At 32.7% G+C, this 20,846-nt stretch overlaps 1 protein-coding gene across 9 annotated transcripts in view; it reads left to right on the plus strand.

The window, feature by feature from the left end:
* Positions 1–20,846, plus strand: part of LARP1B (La ribonucleoprotein 1B) — a 105,022-nt gene that overhangs the window by 9,830 nt on the left and 74,346 nt on the right. For 8 of the 9 annotated variants that reach the window (XR_004313610.1, XR_004313611.1, XR_004313612.1 and 5 more), the window contains exons 4-9: positions 188–362; positions 2,482–2,619; positions 6,328–6,471; positions 6,706–6,871; positions 10,200–10,344; positions 16,416–16,590. Coding sequence is in view for 6 of the 9 variants with exons in the window: in XM_032463142.1 (XP_032319033.1) it covers positions 188–362; positions 2,482–2,619; positions 6,328–6,471; positions 6,706–6,871; positions 10,200–10,344; positions 16,416–16,590 (943 nt within the window). In the remaining 3 variants the exon portion in view is untranslated. Of the gene's footprint in view, positions 1–187; positions 363–2,481; positions 2,620–6,327; positions 6,472–6,705; positions 6,872–10,199; positions 10,345–16,415; positions 16,591–17,174; positions 18,159–20,846 lie in introns of those variants that run through there. The other variant, XM_032463166.1, reaches the window with a different exon arrangement.

Here is a 20,846-nt window from a genome sequence, read left to right on the forward strand (position 1 = left end):
ATACTTAACAAATATTTTCTCCCAATTTTTGGCTTGACTTTTAACATTGTCTTTTGACAAGTCATTTTTAATTTTTGTTTAAAGTTGTCATTCATTTGGCAATATTTAGGTAAGGTGTTACCATAAACTTTTGAATGTTAGTGAAAATGTTCATGAAAACTATTTCATTCAGAAAAACTTTTTGCAGTGTCAGAGTGCCATCAGCCAAGGAAATAAGAAGCCACAAAATAGAAAAGAACGAGAAGACAAGGTTGAAAAGAGAAATAACAGTGAAAGCAAAGAAAGCCGGGAAACAAAATTAGATGGTCCTGGTGAAAATGTCAGTGAGGATGAGGCTCAGTCAAGTAATCAAAGAAAGAGAGGTTAGTTTATCTATATCTTCATTTTGATTTTTTGAAGAGAGTTGTAGTAATGAAGAATTATATTTAGTCAGTTGATTCCTGATAGTCACCAATGAGTATTTTGGATTTCTCTAAGGTACTGTCTGCATTGTTAACTGATTTGCTTTTATAACATTTCTGAAATGTTAGGCTTTTCTCTTTGCTTTGACCTGTATTTTATGTAAAAATGGATTGAAATTCCACCTGTAGATGTAGGTGTAGATATGTTCTTGGAAAGTTATGTGATGACTATTGTTCTTACATCTGCTTTGGAACCGCTCCCTGTTTTTCAGGGAGTTCTGAGAAAATATTTTTCGAAGAGAAAATTGAAAACAGTCTTGGTCAACTTTTTTTACTCATAGCATTCCCCCAGTGAGAAAAAAATAATATCTTTACACCCTTTTCCTTATTGTTTTAGGAACTTTCCATATGTCTAGTGACAGATTATGATTTAACTGTTCGATGAAAGCGTATGCTCATTCAGTGTTCCGAGTCTAGGTAAAAGTGTCTTTAGGGACTTTTAGGCAGAAAAGTTCTTTAAACTGTTGGAAATCAGTGGCTGAAGCAAGGTGAATGTTGGGGAGAGTGGCAGCGGATGCTATTGGAGAGGTAGGCAAGGTCCACCTTATGCTGGGCCTTGGTAACTTGGAATTAGCAGTTTAAGTGCCATGGGAAGCCATTGAAGGATTTTAATCCATGGAGGTGATGAGGCATGGGAGGGGACATTTCATAATTAAGTAGTTGCCAGCCAACTTCTTTAATAATGGAACTGACAATCCATCATACCTTGAGCACTTACTTGAATTTTTTGTAAATGAGTATTATAACCCTTAGCTGCAGGGTAAGCATTAGGCTCACTTGATACAGTAAGCCAAGGGTAATTGCTCAGAAGTGGTGGCAGCAGGACAACCATGTGGTTGTTAGAAAAAAGTTTCCACGTTTCTTAAACACTTTAATCACTTACCTCTTCCATACTTCTCAGATACATAAGTAGTCTTTTTGACTGTCTAGAATTCATACAGATGACAAGACTTATCCTATGCTAATGTATGTCTTCCTTGTTAGTTGCTTCAATTAAAACTTTAAAACTGATCACCCAACACTGTAAAACTATGAAGTCCAGGTGTTTTGTAGTTAGAGTTATTTCATATAATCAGGTCATGAAGGTGTGACTTTGAGCATACATTTTTATCTTCAAAACAAAGGCTTTTTTTTGACAGAGAATCTCATTGATTAGAATTTATAGTATAGACTGTAAAAGAGCTTTTAGATTCTTTCATTGTCTCTTTTCCTCATCTGTCCATAGTTTCATGATTTATAGGGAATCAATGCTATAGTTGCACACCAGTATTCCCTTAATTACTTGGGTAGTTTTTCCTTTGCCCTGAGTCTTTGTTTATTGAAAATATATATTGGGCAGAAGCCTGAACGTTTTGAAACCTTAACTATGGAATCCATGAATAGGTAATCTTCAGAATTTCACTAGTATAACTGTTAATTATACTATCATTTGGTAACAAGAAACATTAAATTGCTTCTGTCTCTTGACTGAAGTTAGGAAAATGTGTAGTTATAAAATGATTTATCAAATGCAGTTAGACAAAATTTTATACATAAACTTTATTTTGAGAAAGCTTGTGCATTAGTAGTATGTAGTAGCAGTAATATGCTAGACAAACTGATACTTGAGTCAGTCATATGAAGCTAAAAGTGTTTAGAATCACTAGCCAAACCATTATCCAGGTGTGCCGTGTTCTAACACCTAAGTATCTAGTATTAGATGGGAGTACTGTGAACACTTAGTATTTTTGAATAGCTTATCCATCAGAATTGAATGTACATTTCACTTAAAAGCAAAAGAATTCCAATGATAGTCCATCACTAACTGTTCATTTGGTTTTACAAATACAGTTTGCCCAAACAAGTTTATTAAAGAGCTGTGGAAAAAGAAGAAAATAATTTTGGTACTCTACAAAGAATCCCTTGAGGACAAACTAAGTCTTTCATTTATTTAATTAAAATTTAGAGTCTTTTCACAATTGCAAAGCTTTAATGAATATTGTGCATTGTCATTAAATGATTTTATTTTGTTTTCTTCAAGCTAATAAGCACAAGTGGGTACCACTCCACTTAGATGATGTAAAACCAGACAGTCAAGAAAGACCAGGATCCCGGAACAGCTCAAGATGTCAACCAGAAGCAAGTAAATCATCACATAATAGGAGAAATGATACACGAAGTAAGTCATTTTAGTCTCCTTTAGTCTGAAATAGTTCTGCTTTTGTAACCTTCTGTGACTTTGATTTTTTCTGAAGACTGTAGGATACTTATGTGGTAGACACACCTTACTTTGGGTTTTCTGATGTTTCCTCAAGGTTAGATTTGAGTCATGAATTTTTGGTGGGAATACTGCAAAAGTTAAATGGTTTTCTTCACAGTGTATTACTTGGAAATACACATGATCTTGGTTTATCTTCTTATTGCTGATATTTTGAGCACTTGGTGTTAAGATGAATTACTCTAGATTTCTTTAAAGACGTTATTTCCCCCTTTATAATTAATATGTAATTTGTAAGAAGAGACTTTGAAACTGGGAATACCTGTTTTCTTATCAGACTTTCCGTATGAACTTTAGTTTCTTTCCATTGATGGTTCTTACTCTTGCCTGGTTCAGTTATTATTACCATGATCTTTGCAAATGCTGATTTTTTTTTTTTACTGGATCATTCCTTCTATATTTATACAGTGGCATTCCACTGTAAAGAACAACTTCCCATTATTATTAGTGTGGGCTTAAGGCTTCTTATTTTTTCAATGTTATAATCTGTTACCATGATTGTTTAATTTGATGCTCAAATTGTCCCAGGTTTGGTTAGTGGGAGTCTCTTCTGGGTGGTTTCTGGGTCCTTTTTAAAAAAAGTCAACTTTACTGAGCAAATAATTACATATATTAAAATACACTCAAATTAATGCCATGTCCTCTAACCATGAGTCTACTTTTGGTCAGATTAGATTTACCTTTTCAGAATTTCATATGAATTGAAGTATACAATATACATTATATACTCTTGTGTTCTTTTGCTCAGCATAATTATTTTTACGTTCGTCAGTGTTGTTTTATGCATCAGTAGTTTCTACCTCTTTATTGCAGAATAGTTTTTCATCGAATGAATATCCCCCTTCATTCATCTATTTGTGGATATTTGGCTTGTTTTTAGTTTTTGGCTGTTACAAGTAGTGCTACTATGTACATTTGTGTAAAAGCCTTTGTGTGGGCATATGTCTTAGTTTCTTGGGTAAATATCTAGGAGTGGATTGCTAAGTGGTATGACAAGTGTATATTTAACTTTATAAGAAATTGCGGAGTTGTTCCAGATTGGTTGTACCATTTTACGTTCTCACCACTATTGCTTCTTTCCTTTGCTGTTTGTTAGGTTATGTCTTGTGAAATTTCCTATATTTTGAATTTGTGTCTTAATGTATCACAGCAGTAGAAATAAAATGTCTCAGTGTTAATGTTCAGTTCATTCAGGTGTTGTTAGCCTTATCCATTCGTTATAAAGTGCCCCATTAAGTCTTTCATTTAATAGTATTACTTCCGTTAAGAATCATTCCCCAGGTACCTTATTTCAGCAGGGTTTGTTCAGCTTTCAGAAAGAAGAGGACAGGAGGATATGTGGAAGCAGTTTGCTGAGCATTTGGTTTTATAGTTTTTTGCTGAAATCCTTTACATCTGATAATTTTTAAGACATGTTATCCTGTGAAAGAATTGTGCAATGAATACCTATCTAACCACCATCTAGATTTAGTAATTTTGCTATATTTATTTCATCTACCTGCTGAATAATTTGTAAGTAACATGTAGGTACCATGACACCATACCACTGATGTCCTAAGAAAATATAGCAACTACGAAAATCAACACTAATTCCCTAATAGCATCTGAAATCTAGTCATAAGGTATATTCACTCAGTTGTCCACAAAATATGACTTTAAAATTATAAAACTTGCCTATAGAAAAATCAAGACTTTTTTTGACTTTTGTACCATTATTTCTCAAATGTATTATTTTAATGTTCTATTCTAGAAGTAATATGTTCGTAGTTAAGTACAGAGTACATAAGAAAATACATACAAGTATAAAGAACAACAATATAATAACACTGGGAACTTAGCACCCATTTTACAAATGCATGTTACCATTATCTTTGACATATTCCTGTGTGCCTAGTTTCACCCCACTGCCTCCCTTCTTAGGAAAAAAAAGTCTATTTTAGTTTTTTGAATGCTTTTGAAATTGGCATGAAGTATTATTCCATTTACATATTCTTTGGCACTAATTTTTTTCACTTAGTCTAAATTTTCTTAAATTTGTGCATGTTGGCTTATAATGCTGTGACTCATTCTTTTTTTTTTTTTTTATCCTGCTGAAGGATATTTCACTTTTTGATAAAATCTGTACTGTTGATAGACATGTGGATTGTTTCCAGTTTTTTGGTATTAAAGTGCTACATTGAACAGTTTTATGCATGTTTTCCAGTAGACACATATAAAAGGTTCTCTAGGGTAATTTCTTTAGACTGCAACTCGTGAGTGTGTCATGAATTTGATGTACTGAGTCATGATCAGGTATCTCAAATTGATAGACTAGAGTGCTTCATGTTTTTTATGACAGTTGTGTTTAAATTAAACTTTTTTTATACTGTGTTAGAGTGTAACATATACTACGGCTTACTGTGGGTTGAGGCAGAAATGTTTGAAAAAGACTGTATAAAAAAGAAGGAAAGAAATGGAGGAGGAATTGCAGGGTCTAGGACAGTGGTTCTAAATGGGGGTGATTTTATTTTTCTCCACAAGGGGACATTTGGCATTGTCTAGAGGTAACACTGATTTTTACAACTGGTGGCGGGGCAATAGGGGAAGGTAATGATGATATTGGTATCTAGTGAGTTGAGATCATGGATGATGCTAAACATGTTGCAGTACCCAGGACAGCCTACCACACTAGAGAGTTACTTAGCTTAAAATGTCAACAATGCCACAGTTGCAAAACCCTGGTCTTTAGGATATACATACCTTTATATTTATCTGGTTGTTTCAAAACAAAGTGAGTGTACCTGTTTTTATTCTCACTAACTTTATGCAAGTGTTCTGTCTTTTCGGTCAACATTTGGTATTATAGGACCTTAAAATATTTTTCAGACTGAGACAGATAAAATACTCTTTCATTTGCATTTCTCAAGGCTAGTAAGGCTGAGCACCATTTTTTATTGGCCTTTTGCATTTGCTTGTTTGCCCTAGCCTATCTTTTAGCTAGTTTCCCCATAAGTTGCTCTGTGTGGGTTTGTGAGTGTGTGTGTGCGTGCATGTGCACACATGTGACATTTGTATGAATTTTATATGCATTCTGAATGTAATTGTGCTGCAGATATCTTCTCCCAGTTTGTTTTGTTTTCATTTCCCTTTTTCTTTAAAAGAAACATCTTTTACCTTAATAGAAACATCCTTTCCTTAAAAATTTTGTGAAAATAAGTATTATTATTATTGTGGAAATGTAAAAGGCAAAAGATTTATTCGATCTGAAGAGAAACCAGAGTGTGTGTGGAAATGTGTTTCTTAGGAGTTTTATATAGTGCAAAACTCATTTTTACTGGAACTTCCTGAATCTTGAACAACACAATTTTAGCAAGCAATCTCACTATCTTTGTAGTATGTTACTTGACTTAATAGACTATCTTCTTATTTCAGTGCATAATGTCTTTTATGCTGGACACATTTTGACGAAATTCCTCTGGGATCTCTTAAGTTTGTATCTTTCTGAAGAATGCCTGGTTACTAACAACTAGTTACCAAGTGGGGAGAAGTGGTTACCACATTTTCGTAAAGATAAACATGTTATTAACAGTCACAGATTGAAATGTATTAAAATATTTTTATTTTAAAAAGGTTGGAGACGTGAAAGAGAAAAGAGAGATGATCAAGATGAAGTTTCCAGTGTGAGAAGTGAGGGTGGTAATGTCCGAGGTTCTTTTAGAGCCCGAGGAAGAGGCCGAGGTCGGGGAAGAGGACGAGGCAGAGGAAATTCTCGATGTAGGACATGATTTCTTGTTTTGTTAAATTAGATGAACTTTGAGAAAAGTATGCAAGACTTCTGTTAGTTTTCCCCACTATCCCATATAATGTTTTAACTGATTTTATTTGTCTGATAATAAAGATGGTTTTATATTTGTTACCTTTTGAAATACTTCACTTTGGATTTTTCTTTATAGTACCTCCTTTTTAAAAAATCTGATTATTTTTTTCTTTTTCTTTTTTCACATTAAGTGAACTTTGATTATTCATATGGTTATCAAGAACATGGTGAAAGGTCTGACCAACCATTTCAAACAGAACTTAATACCAGTATGATGTATTACTATGATGATGGTACAGGCGTGCAGGTGTATCCAGTGGAAGAAGCATTGCTTAAAGAGTATATTAAGCGCCAAATGTAAGTCGAACAGACAGATGGGATAGGAGAATCTGTTGCAATATCATACTTGAATGTCATTGACAATGAATATATAACACATTTTCTAAGCTGTTTATTAGTAAAATTGAAGGATTTTAGTAGTTTTTTTCTAGGAAATGTTAGTAAAATATGTAAAATATTTTAAAAATTCATATTTGGTTCATGTTATTTACATAAAAATAGTGCTTTCTCTACTGAGGTCTTTCTCTGCCTAAAGAATATTGTAATGTCATGGTATAATATGAGTGATTAAATAATAAGAATGTAAAACTGCTACATATATTTGAAATTGAACAAGTGAAACTTGGCTTATTTTCAAATAAATGTTTCTATTAAAATTTGAAAATGAATATAAATGGCAGAAAATGTTGCTGTCTGGCTTTCTTAACAGTTAGTTTCAGCATTCTAAGTTTGTTTTTTAACTTTTAAGTTCTCTTTCTCTGTGACATATTATTTAGGCTTTTTTGCTCTAGTTCTTATAATAGTTACTACCTGAATACTAAAGTTGAGGTTAGGAGGATGTTAGTTTATTCTATTATCTTTAAGGAAAAAATAACCTCTCTGCATATTAGTATTGTGTAGGAGGTTTTGCATATTTATATAGTGTGTTTATGTAGTGTTGAGAAAAATATTCCCAAGTGATTTGCATAAGTAATTTGCTGAAATTTGACCCTTTTTTTTGTCTACAAGGGAAAGGAAAAAGGCTATTTTTGAAAGGGCATAAGCATTTTAAAAACATCTACCTTTATTTAAAAATGAAAATGAACCATACTCTGTTACTAGAAAATCATTTATTCATCAGCATCAGCCAGGTATCTTCCTCGGATGCCTTCATGGTGGATTTGATTGGCTTACAAGATGAAGCAACCTGTTTATTTTATTCTTGCTTCTTTTGTTACAGTTGACGCAAACACTGAAGAAAAGGGCCTTTTAATGGGCAGAAAGTGCCTGGCATGTGGCTATCAACTTCAGAGCACTATTCCTGCCTTTTTTTTTTAACTCTTGCTGCCAGGTCCCTTCTGAAACCTGACAGTGGACATACAACTCCATGTCAGGATAATCGGCCTCCAATGTGCTCATAACAAGTGAGGGAGGAGCAGAGCTACTTCAGTGTTGACAAAATTTCTGATCATGCAGTGTAGTATCCAGAGCTTCTAAGGTAGGACATGATAATGTCCCCTAGGACACTGAACAAAATGTCAGACATAGCATTGGGCACGACTCCTTTTTTTGTTATTGTTTAGCAATAGAGTTTTGGCAGATGTTAGAGAACCAGGCTGGTTTAGAATGGCTCTTTACTGTTACATTCTCTGATTACTGGACATCTGGATTTGAGGAGTCATGCTTTTGATTCTGTGTCTTTGAAGTTTCTCATACATAGATAGGCTTATTCATTAGGTTTAAATTTTCATATTTGAGAAGTTACTGAAAACTTTCTTTGCACTTGTGGAATATTATTCAAAAATATTTTGATGTAAGAGGCTTACCTGTATTATGGATGATTGAGTTTTTTAAGTCATGTTAACTGAAGATGCATATTAATAATTTGACTTTTTGATGTCAAGGTATTAAAAATTTAAGATCTTGATTATTTCTAGCTGGGACAATCTCTTGGCATTCAGATTTAGACATAAGTATGTTTGCAGCCCACTAGAAGTTTCAAAAAGTATTTACTATAGGTAATAGAGTGATTTATGAATTTATTTACACAAAGTACTAGGTTAAAAAGACATCTTACAGTCAGAGAAGTTTTTGTCCAAGAACAGTTTTAACTTATGATTAAATCAAATGTCTTAATGTCTGAAAATTGAGAATTTAAGCATATGTATTATATGCCTACCTCATTTTAGGCACTGTGAAAGGGTTTTTGAAGTATAACAAAAATTAGAACACACATATTATGTGCCCACCACATGCCAGGCACTGTGAAAAGGGCTTTTGAGGTGTAACAAAAATCAGATTGTTCAATTCTTCAAGCCTTATATTTTTTTCTTCTGTGTTTAAGAAGAGTAAATGATTTACTAGTGTTACTGAGATGTCAGTAGTACTTCACTGATCTAAGGGAGCTTTGCACTTTGATAGTTGGGTAAATATCAGAGTATAAAGAAACAACTTGGGTATTTAAATTTCTAAAATAAGATTTTTTCCCACCCAGTGGAAAGTAGCTCAAAGCCAGTTTTCACTCATAGTTGATTTTTTTGTTCAAAGTTAGAATTCGATCTAAATACTTCAAGGGTATCTTTAGTTATCCAGCCTTATACCCAAATATATGAGCTGATGTGCTTTCTCATAATTTGCCACCCATCTTTGAAATCTTTCTCTGTGATTTAGAAACAGTATAGGATTATTAAACTGTAGGCCATATCATTTGATGTCATATATTTTGTATTTTCTGCATTTTCCCTCATTTATCCTCTTGTTCTCTCTCTCTAGAATCTTGTTCTCATTTTTCTATTCACAGGCTGAATTTGAACACTTGTTTCTCAAATGCCATTATTAAATGTATTCTTCATATTATCTTTTATTTTGAAACTTATAGTTATTGGTCATACACTTTGTGTATAAGTTGCTTCTGTATTTCCCTGCCATGTAAATACCTCATGGTGTTGTATATATTCTTTGTTTAGCTATATTCTGTTCACTCTTACTATCTTTTACAGTTGAGCCCATCAAAGGGGGAAATCTTGAATGATTTGAATATAAAATTGTGTGTGTACACCTGTGCCTATGTATTCACTAACGCTTAGTTTTTACTAAGCATTGTGCTGATTGCTAAAGTTCAGAAGTATTAAACAATGTCAGTACCCTGCCACTATAGAAAGCAAAACAAACTACTCTGTAAACTTGACAAAGAATACTTCCAGTATATCATTATTCTCAGTGATTGGAAAAAGTTGGAAGGCAGTCTTTTGAGATGTGTTTAGCTTTTTTATTTAGTGTTTAAATGAAGTAAATTAAACTAGCTTTGAAATGAAATTTTTCACTGAATTGACTCATTGAAAATGTCAATTATTGAACTATTTTAAAGTATAATGCTGGTTAATTCTTCATACATAGGTAGAAGTTAATGTTAGTTTTCGGAAAGATAATCGGTATTCTAAATTTCTTTCTACTTATGTGGAAGAGAAATTACTAACTTAGTAGGGTTTTGCTGTTACTGTATTTACCTTACTACCTATTTAATTAAGTGTATATAATGTTATTAATAAAGTAGTTTTATAGCAATTGATACTATAAGCAATAGACATTTTTATTTCCTATCGAATAGATTGGTGAAACTTGTTTACTTCTCTATTTCTCTTTTCAGTGAATATTATTTCAGTATAGAAAATTTGGAACGGGACTTCTTTCTTAGGAGAAAGATGGATGAGCAAGGTTTCTTGCCTATTTCCCTGATTGCTGGTTTCCACCGTGTTCAGGCTCTCACTACAAACCTTAATCTCATTTTAGAGGTAATTATTCATTTACAAAACAGTCTACTTTCTATTAATGCTGTGAACCTAAAACTGTTCTGAAAAGTAAAGTCTATTAAAAATTTTTAAGAAAAAAGCAAAAACAAGTCTGTAGTTGCCTAAGGCTTAGACTGCATCGTGGCTTTTTTCTATTTTGTAAAACCCAAATAAATGTCTAACCTTGGAAACCCTTCAAAGAATTACTAATGATGTTTTCACATGTTTTTAACTAGATCTTTGGATGGGTTGAACACCAACACAGACTTGAACTTACTGGGGTATTCTTGGTCCTCTAGTCTTCAGATTGCTATAAAATAGCATATATTCCCATAAAAATTTTGAGAATTTTTCATGTGCTACAGAAGGGCTGACTTAAAATAGTATTTCCAGTATTTCCAGCATTCTTGATGATTTTATTAAATCTCTTGTCTGTCCTGTTCTAGAAGTGCTTACAGTTTTTGATTTTCTGTTTGCTACATACATACAATCAAATTTGCCTTTTTGCTGTATAGTTCTATGAATTTTGACAGACTTAGACACTTGTGCCTCCCGTGTAACCAGTCACTTTCCCCACTAACAGCCCCCGGGGAACCACTGATCTGATTTTTTGTCCCTCTAGTTTTGCCTTTTCCAGAATATCCTATAAATAAATTACACAGTTTGTAGCCTTTTGTTTCTGATTTCCTTGACTCAGCTTAGTGCTTTTGAGATTCATTCGTGTTATTGCATGTAGTAGTTTTTTCTTGTTGTTGACTAGTATTTCATAGTAAGGATGTACTATAATTTATTCAGTCACTTGATAGACATTGAGATTGTTTCCAGTTTTTTGAGATTATGAATAAAGCATGGATCTTTGCGTGTACCTATGTTTTCATTTCTGTTGGGTAAATATTGAGGATTGAGATTGCTGGAATGTGTGGTAAGTATATGTTTAACAGTAAGAAATTGCCAATCTATTGTCCAAAGTGGATTTAACCATTTTGCATGCCACCATTTTGTATGAAAGTTCCATTTGCTCCATGGCCTCATCACTTGGTATTGTCAATTTTTTGAATAATAGATATGTAGTGGTTTGTCATTGTGGTTTTAATTTGTATTTCCCTAATGACTAATGATGTTGAGCATCTTTTTATGTTCTATGTGTTTATTTGCTGTCAGTGTACCTTATTTGTTGAAATGTCTATGCAAATCACCTGCTCATTTTTATTGGAGTATTTGGGTTTTATTTAATCACTGTAAGAGTTTTTTCTGGATATAAGTCTTTTAAGTGTATTTTACAATTTTTTTTTCCAGTCTTTGGTTCATCTTTTAATTTTCTTAAAAACTCTTTGAAAGTCTGGCTATTTTGGCAAATATTTTGAACACATGTGCTCTATATTTTAAAAACCAGCTATAGGAAAGTCTAGGTTTTTAAAACACTATTAACTAGTGATTTGTTATAAAACTAATGATTCTTTGTTTTATGAAAAAAATTACTTGGAGCAATACCACTATTATATTTATTTATAGACAGTAAGTTTATTTAAAAGTTTCTGTATACTTTAATTTGAAGAAAGTTAAATTTTTTTCTTGCAGAGTTTATCCTTGGAAAAAAGTACTATAATTATGCTTATAGTAGAATGAGATTATTAACTATGGACTTTGTGCAATAGCAAAGATCCAGCTCACTGTCATTTTTGAAAAAGTTACTGATTTCCCCCAATCTCTGTACTTCTGTAGGAACCGGTAACTTCATTGCATGCTTTTTTGGTCTGTCTGTATTCCCATTAAGTCTTCAAACACGATTTTCAGAGCGCTGATTATGTTTCTAAAGCTTTTATCAGTAAGGAAGGGATATTTAATAAAACTATTGCGTTACTGACATGGGTTAGCATTAATACATAGTGGCTGATTTACAGTAAGAAATAGTAGTACTCTGAAATGCAGAAAAACACAAGCATAGTGATTTAGAACAACACAGGCCTGCATTCATTTAACATTTATATGTACCTACCATTTATTGCACCGGGAAAGATGTCTTTTCCCTTAAGGTGGCAAGGCTTCATTAGGCTTTGTAGTATAAACATGCTAATTTAGAGCATGCACTTGAACTTGCATACATATATCCTCGTAGCTCAGGGACTTCTGGCAGTGTCCTGAGACTTCTGTAAAGTGGAAATTGTAACAATGCATAACTTCATAGGCTTGCCATGAGTATGAAATATGTAATGGCAGTATCTGGCTCTAAATAAGAGTTTACTGTTGCTATTAGTCTTCAAGGATGTGCTTCTCTTGATCACGCCTTCTATCTTCAGTTCATTTCTACCAGCTTTTTCCTAAATGTGTTTGAATATGCTCAGGTCTTTCCTTTCTTGAAAAAACTATCAAAAGAATCAAAGTATACTTTAGCTGACACCGATATCTACCCTGGTTGAGTAGATCTACACAGCCAAATTTAGTGAGTCTGTTTTTTCCTCTCCCATTTATGTTTTTTCTTACGGCATTTTTTTCTGGTTTTTTCCTTTGATACATGTATATTGTAATATGATTGCTATTATAGCATTATCACTTAACATATTTATAGTACAATATTGTTGTTTATAGCCATTATACAGTGCATTAGATCTCCAAGGCTTTTTTACTACTGGTTTGAGTTTGTACTTTAAACAACATTGATCTTATCCTCTCCCCCATCCCCTGGTAACCACCATTTTACTGTTTGTTTTTTTTTTACTTACAAGTTTGGCTTTTTTAGATTCCACATAAAATTGATATTATACAGTATTTATCTTTCTGTCTTATGTATCTCAATTAGCATAATGTGCTCAAGATCCATCCATGTTGTCAGAAATGGCAGGATTATCTTCTTTTCTCACAGCTGAATAATCTCTTGTGTATATATACCACATATTTCTTACCCATTCACTTATTAAAGGGCTTTACATAGTCTCCATATCTTGGTTACTGTAAGTAATGCTGTAGTACACATAGGAGTGCATGTATCTCTGAAAACTTTTTTATTTCCTTTGAGTGGATACCCAGAAGTGAGTGGAATTGCTGGTTCGACTCAGCTTTCTGCATTTTTGGTACTTGCTCTACAACGGAAAGCCATTTGTGTCTTCCTTTTTTGTTAGATCAAGTTGATCCTTGCTCTGCAACTGATCAGTTGAATAACTGTATTCAAGTTATTTAACCTCCTCATGCTCAATTTTCTCATTAAAATAGGACAAATAAGCTATTGTAGAGTATGTGGACTTAGAGGAGTAATTAACATAATAACTGTAAAGTCCTTAGAACTGTGCCTAGTACTATGTCATTTGAAGCCTTGTTTCCCAAATTGGCTGACCTTGTGGTTTCACAGAATGTGTGCTGCTCTCTTATTCTTCTAGATCTTTACACATGCTAGTCTTTATTCTCTTAGTGCCAGTCATAGGACCAGGAACCAACCATATAACATCTATGTATTCCAGCATTGGTGGTTATTCATAGTAATAGGTATCATTAAGAAAAGGGCCAAAAATAATAGGAAAAAACCTCAGATAACTGGAAATATTGACTGTGTACCGTATCTCATTGTTTAGGAGTTCAAGATAACCAAGTTTTAGTAAAAATATGTCTAACTTTGGTTTGTCTAGATCTTTTCCTTAATATACGTCTGATATAGTTTTTGTATCATTCTTTTAAGGCCTAAATCACAACTTTTCCACTTTCTATTCTCTTGATTTTCTTCTTGAATTTTTTTCTAATAGGGATTTAATTCTCTGTGATTCAGGATTCAAAGGGCATAGAGTGAAAATTTTCCTTCTCATCTTTCAGCAACAGTGAACTAGTTAAACCTTCCTTGGTGTGGCAGGTAGTGTTACTTCTTTTTTGTGTATTCCTCTTGAAGTATTCATGTTATACTACATATACTGTCATGCCCCTTCCTTTTTAAAAAATAGCATGTATTAGAAGATCATTTGATAGCTGTATATAAAGAACTTTGAATTTTTTCCTGAAAAAAATTTTAAGTTGAGACAACTTACACTGTATATTCGAAACTGTAAGATTACAGATGACTTTTCCCCTCTGCATATACCTGTGTTACTGTCACCCAGATTAAAACAGAGAACATTTTCAACATCCCAAGGGGCTCTCTTGTACTTCATCTTAGTCAATACAACTGCTCTCCTCAAAGGTAGTTGCTTCTCAGAGAGCTTCCTCACCTGTTTTTTAAGCATAACATAAAGTTATTTGAATTATTTTATATCTGACATTTGCTCATTATTGCTTCTGTAGGGTTTATCCTCCTTGGTGTGTGGCATTTGTTTATTTTCCATTTTTGGGTAGTATTGCATTGTATGATATGACAAATTTATTTTTTCATGTTTCTATTAATAGAAATTTGGGTTCTCTACAGTTTGAATACGTGATACTGTTGTGAACATTATTGTACATATTTTTGGTTGGACATATACAGTTATTTTCCTGTGAAATTGGTGGGTAATGGGATATATATATGCACTTAGCTTTTGTAAATACTGCTAAACATTTTTTTCAAAAGAATTGAACCAGTTAAAACTAACATTTATGAGAATTTGAGTTGCTTTACATTCCTAGCCATCACTTTTGGCAATCTTTTTCTAAAAATTTCAAGGAGCTTTTTTTCCTTTTAAATTCAGGTATAAATAACATGGTGTAAAATGCAGGGATCTTAGGTATTCAGTTTGAATTCTGAAAATTGTATAAACCTGCTCCAAACAAGATATATGTAGTCCATTACTCAGTAAACTTCTTGAGTGGCCCTTTCTAGTCAGTCCCTTACCCTCTCACCCGTTGCCTCACCAAACCAAAGCAAACCACTTTTCTGGTTCTTCTAGCATAGATTCATTTTGTCTGTTCTTCACATTTTTGTAAATGGAATTCTTCTGTCTCCATGCTCTTTCATTTATAGTTTTTGAAATTCACCCATATTTTTACAGGATGTGGATGCTGGGTATACTGGTTTGCTACTGGGTGTCATTGCTTCTAGAATGTTCAGTGGACAAAACTAGGAAAATATATTAGGAAAAAAATACACATATCACCAATTCAAAGCTCTTACCATAGGATTCTTCCTTATTTCCTTCATTCTGTATTTCATACTCTTCCTTTCAGTGAATATACCAAATCTTATCAAAAGAGCTTGTATTTAAATAATTTTAAAGTAATTGTCTATTTATGGAAAATATAACTTGAGAAGTAAGTACAATACTACTATTACAGCATTATCACTTAACATTTATAGTAATATAAGATTCTTAAAGTAATACATATAATAGGTTCTTGAACTAAAATACAGTTTTAATTTTTTTAAGTAAACAAATTTGTAGGTTGAGTCTTTATATTTGTATTTTTCCTAATTTGTAAAGGTGAGTACCTTGGATTTCAGTTAAAATTCAGGTAATAAGACTCTTAATTTTTATTTGGAAGAAATTTTGTTCTAGTTTTGTTTTATCCTTAAATTACAAGACATTTATTTTTTTGAGAGGCACATATCCTAGTGGCTAAGAATTGTAGTGGTGGATAAATAATGATTTGAGCCCTGGTATTGCCTCATACTAAGTCTATGATCTTTATCAAGTTACTTTGTTTCTTTAAGCCCCAGTTTCCTCATCTATGAAATGTACCTTACACTTACAGGGTGTTATGAGGAATCTGTGTATGTATGTTCTTATTATTCAACAATGGTGGTAGTTATTAAAATAAATACAATGCCTATGTTTTATTTAGTTGTGTTAAGGGAAGACAAAAGGAAATATGAGAAGAAAAAAATTGACAATAAAAATTATAGTAAAAATCATTTGCTTCTAATTGATGCAGTAATCTTTGACTATTCTAATTGTGAAAACCAGATTATCTGCTACGTGTTAAATCAGGGTATTTGTTACTTTACAGGGGCAGATGATTTTAAAATTTGTCCTATTCTAAGTAGTTCATGGATATTTTTAGAAACATTAACTAATACTATATGCTGATTTTAGACTTTAAAATTTTTTAGGTTATTAGAAGTGTAGGATGTACAATTAAAATTTTTTGAATGAAAGTTAATAGCTCAAAATTCCCATTTATAGGCACTGAAAGATAGCACAGAAGTGGAAATTGTGGATGAGAAAATGAGAAAAAAGGTAGAACCCGAAAAATGGCCAATTCCGGGTCCTCCTCCACGTAGTGTGCCACAAACTGACTTCTCTCAACTGATTGATTGCCCAGAGTTTGTACCGGGTCAAGCCTTTTGTTCACATACAGGTAACAGCTTTTCTTCTAAAGCAAACAGCCTAACAGTGGACTACTTAGTCCAGTTTACTCAGCCTTTTTAAAGTTTATTCAGATTCAATAGGACAATTAAAGATAACTCAGTGGCTTTTGATGCTTTAAATTCTATTTGTATTGCCTTCCATAGAGAGCTATAAATTAAATAGGGATTTAACAGTTATGGGTGGAGCTCTGTTCTATTTATGCTTAAATTATTTGTGTACTGTGTCATGTGTAGATTTTCTACCTATCTTCTCTTAATTTTAATGATCATAGATATCTTGTGCCAGTTTTCTCCTTATAAGATTGGAATAATTTAGAAGTTTAATATTCAAGAATGGGGGTAATTTTCCTTTAATTTTTTACCAAAATGCTTCAACCTTGTCTTGAAAAGACAAGATGACCTATATACTAATGCAGAATTGGGGATCTCTTATGAAGTTATTGTAATTACAAGTGTAAGAATTGGTGGTATTTAGACTTTCCAAAAATTATTTTAATGTTAAGAACTCTTTTCCTGGATCATTTTTAAGACATTCCCTCTTGGGAAAAAATATGTGTGCTTAAACTTTTTTCAGTCAGGGTGATGATCTGCTGATGCTCTTGGATGTCATTTGATTGGAATATGCAGAGGAATAGGTGACTCACTGAAATATCATTATAAATATTGGAACAAATCGTGCTGCAGAAATGGAAGCGACCAGACTTCTGTGCAAGAATGTCTACTCCCAACTCCTTGTGGAGGATGTTGGGCCAACACTACAATGGAGATAAACACCTTTGTGATGATGAGAGACCAGAGGACTGCTGTTGTTTTTATAGGAGCCGCCCATTTGTGTGTAATTAGTGTGGGCTGCATGTGCTACTTTTATTCATGGTGGGAAAGTTAATTATCATTCTGAAAATATTGCAAGAGTCTGTCTTTTCCTTCCAGACTTATGTACTTGTGTCCAGATCAATAAAGCAGAAATAGAGGCTTGAGTGGAATTTCCCAGATTGTTAGGTCCTTTGATATTTGATTTGCCCTTCAGTATAGTGTACATTGTATAACTCACATGTTGTCATAATATTTCACATGGACTATAAGATTTATTAATGTGGACACTAAGGGCAAAGAAACTTAAGAAATGAAAGAGAGTATTTTTTTTTAACTCTTCAAAGTATTTTTGATACACCAGTCTAGAGGCCCGCCATCAATAAAGCACTGATAGACAGTCTCAGATATTTTTATTTAGTGTTTCTTTGATTGTCAGCCCTCTGTGCCTCTAAACCTAACAAGCAATTTGGGCAGGTGTTTTAAAAGTTGAAGAACTTCAAGTGACATTTTTTTAGGTTTTTAAAAGAGGAATATAATATCTGATTGTATACATTAGATTAATTTATTGTGTAAACATTGGGTCCAAGATGATATTTTTAACCTTCTTATGAACAGGCATTAGGTGAGTTTGATAAATAGAAAATACTTTCTCCAAAGTTTAACTAAGATAGGTCAGTCAGGTTGGTAATGCCTGTCCATGAACCATTTATGCATTATTAATAAAATTACAAGAATAAAGTCACAATGTTTGTACATGTTTGTGTTTTTTAATATACACTCATTTGTATACACATGCATACTGCCTGCAACAAGTCAACGTATATTTAAATGTCAGTTTTTAAGTTCCTTAGATCATACATAAGAAACTAGATGGATAATGAAGACATGTAGAAAGATGGAGTGTTCTTAGAACTAATACTGATTCGCATTACATCATAGGAATAAATATATGCAAACTCAGCTTTTCCCTATGAATCTCCACATTTCTGACCTTAATAATTCCTCTCAGATAAGAAAGCCTTAGTTTCCTAAATGCAATAGAAAGTAATATGTCACCAAAACTTTGAGATGTAAATAAAGGATAGTATGATTGCATTTATATGTACCCATGGGTAGAGAAAAGCAGTGAAACTTTTATCTATATTTTTATCTCAAATGAGAAGACCTCAAATTTTTTAAACATAGCCCTTAATGTGTACTTCCTGAAGGCTTTGTATAATAAAATTAATTGGACCTTTTCTTCAAAAGAATTACAGTTTCTGTTTTTCCCTCTAAAGAGTTTGAATTGTCTAACATGACTTGGCCTTTGCACTGAACAGAGGACCTTAATGCACTAGAAATTGTTGATACGAGAAAGGTAAAATATTAGAACTGAAATTTAGGTTTTGCAGTTCTAGTGATACAATATTGCACTATCAACTCTTAGGTAAAAGAATCTCACTTAACCAGAATTGAAAGGTCAGTTACCTGACAGTCTTGTTTTTGTTTTTGTTTTTGGCTTTCTTAAAATGTAGGAGGATTCCCTAATGATTATTGAATAAGCTTTAGGATTTCTTTTGAACATTGATATCCAGAAGTATTCTTGAATGTGCCTCACATAAAATACACTTTAACACACTCTATATAATTAACCAGAGCTGTGATTCAAGACGGATTTTAAAAAGTCATACTAGATATGTGTCATGAAATATATATGGTGATTTATCTCTGGAGAGTCATGTGGACAATTTGCAATTAATGAAATCAGCAAAGAAAAATCCTTTTTTCTAGGTTCTCCCAAATTAGAATCTGTAAGTGTCATAGTATGTGTCTAATTTTTGTCTATAAGTTTAATGTCAAGTAATCAGTCATACTCAAACTCACTTGGTCTTGGAAGATTAGGGCTTTACCATTACTGTTGAAATTTACATGCATATATTTCAAAATCTTTGTAAGAGAAAAGGCAGGTACAGAAAATATGTGTATATACACACAGAGCATATGTGTATAAGGTGAACACTCTTTAAAAACTCTTAAGACTTCTGAATTTTCTTGTCTTACCCAAATTCTTTGGTATTGATGTCATTTAATTTATAAGTACATGTGTTGTGAAATGTAGTGAAACACTTGACTCCATGGTAGAAACATTCAAGTTTAAATAGCATTTAGGGATGATTATATCATGAACTTAAGTAGGTGCTTAAAGATTAAATTTCTATGTTGAAAACAATAAATACTAATTTCCCTGCCTTGTGCCAGGTGCTGTTCTAATCATATATACATGAAATATGCATACTAATTCACCTGGTTACTAGGGTGGTGGTTCTTAGTCTACTTTTAAAGCTTTATTCACTGCATGATATACGACATTCATAGTATTAGGAATAAGGTTCTCTGGAGTTAATGTTTTTCCCATTCCTGTAACTTTAATATTAATACTGACAGCCCAAACCTAGTATTTCACTCATACTACATTTGTGGGTCAATTGATGGCATGTACCATTAAGTTGTAGAGCAGCAATGTCCAAAAGAAATGTGTTTGCCACACACAGAATCCTTATAATTTTTAAATCCTTAAAAGCTATAGAACAAATGAAATTAGTTTTAATATATTTAATTTTTATAAAATTATTATAATAATTGTTTTTTGGGGTTTTTTTTGTACCAAGTCTTTGAAATCTGATGTGTATTTTAACTTATCCTGAGCACATTTCAGGGCTAGCCACATTTTGAGTGCTGGGTAGCTCCACATGACTACTGTCTACTGTACTGAACAGTGTAGTTTTAGAGCCTTTTCTGTTAGGAAACAATATAATTTGTTTTAAAGTAATAAACTAGTCTGGTGGTTGAATCCTGGGTCTGTGTGTCCATGGAGAAGATAATCCGTCTGATTCTAGCAGCTAGTTGATGAAAGTAAAATCTTGGAATAGTCTTCTCAAACTCCTAGAATGTGCCTTTGTGTTTTCATTTAGTAAATTAAAAGGATAGTTGTTCATTTATTTCAGCTTTCTCTATGTAATATTCAACTTTGCAGTATTTTCAAGGAATTGGCTTTGAGGAGTAAATAGTGTTTAGAATTTTACAGTATAAATTTCTTTTTAAAACACTTTTTGTCCAAAGCAAGCCCATATTGCATTATAGCTTGAATATTCTTTGACTTTTGAAAAAATTTTATAAAGGGATTGACTTGGGCTTTATTTACAGAGCATATAATTACTTTGATTAAAAGATAGTGTAGAGAAAGCCTTTTTTTAAGAACATTTTTTATTGAGTTATAGTCATTTTACAATGTGTCAATTTCCAGTGTAGAGCACAATTTTTCAGTTATACATGAACATACATGTATTCATTGTTGCATTTTTTTCACTGTGAGCTACCACAAAATCTTGTATATATTTCCCTGTGCTATACAGTATAATCTTATTTATCTATTCCACATAAGCCTGTCAATATC

The sequence above is a fragment of the Camelus ferus genome, chromosome 2 (genome assembly GCF_009834535.1).
Source record: "Camelus ferus isolate YT-003-E chromosome 2, BCGSAC_Cfer_1.0, whole genome shotgun sequence".
Classification (NCBI taxonomy): Eukaryota; Metazoa; Chordata; class Mammalia; order Artiodactyla; family Camelidae; genus Camelus; species Camelus ferus.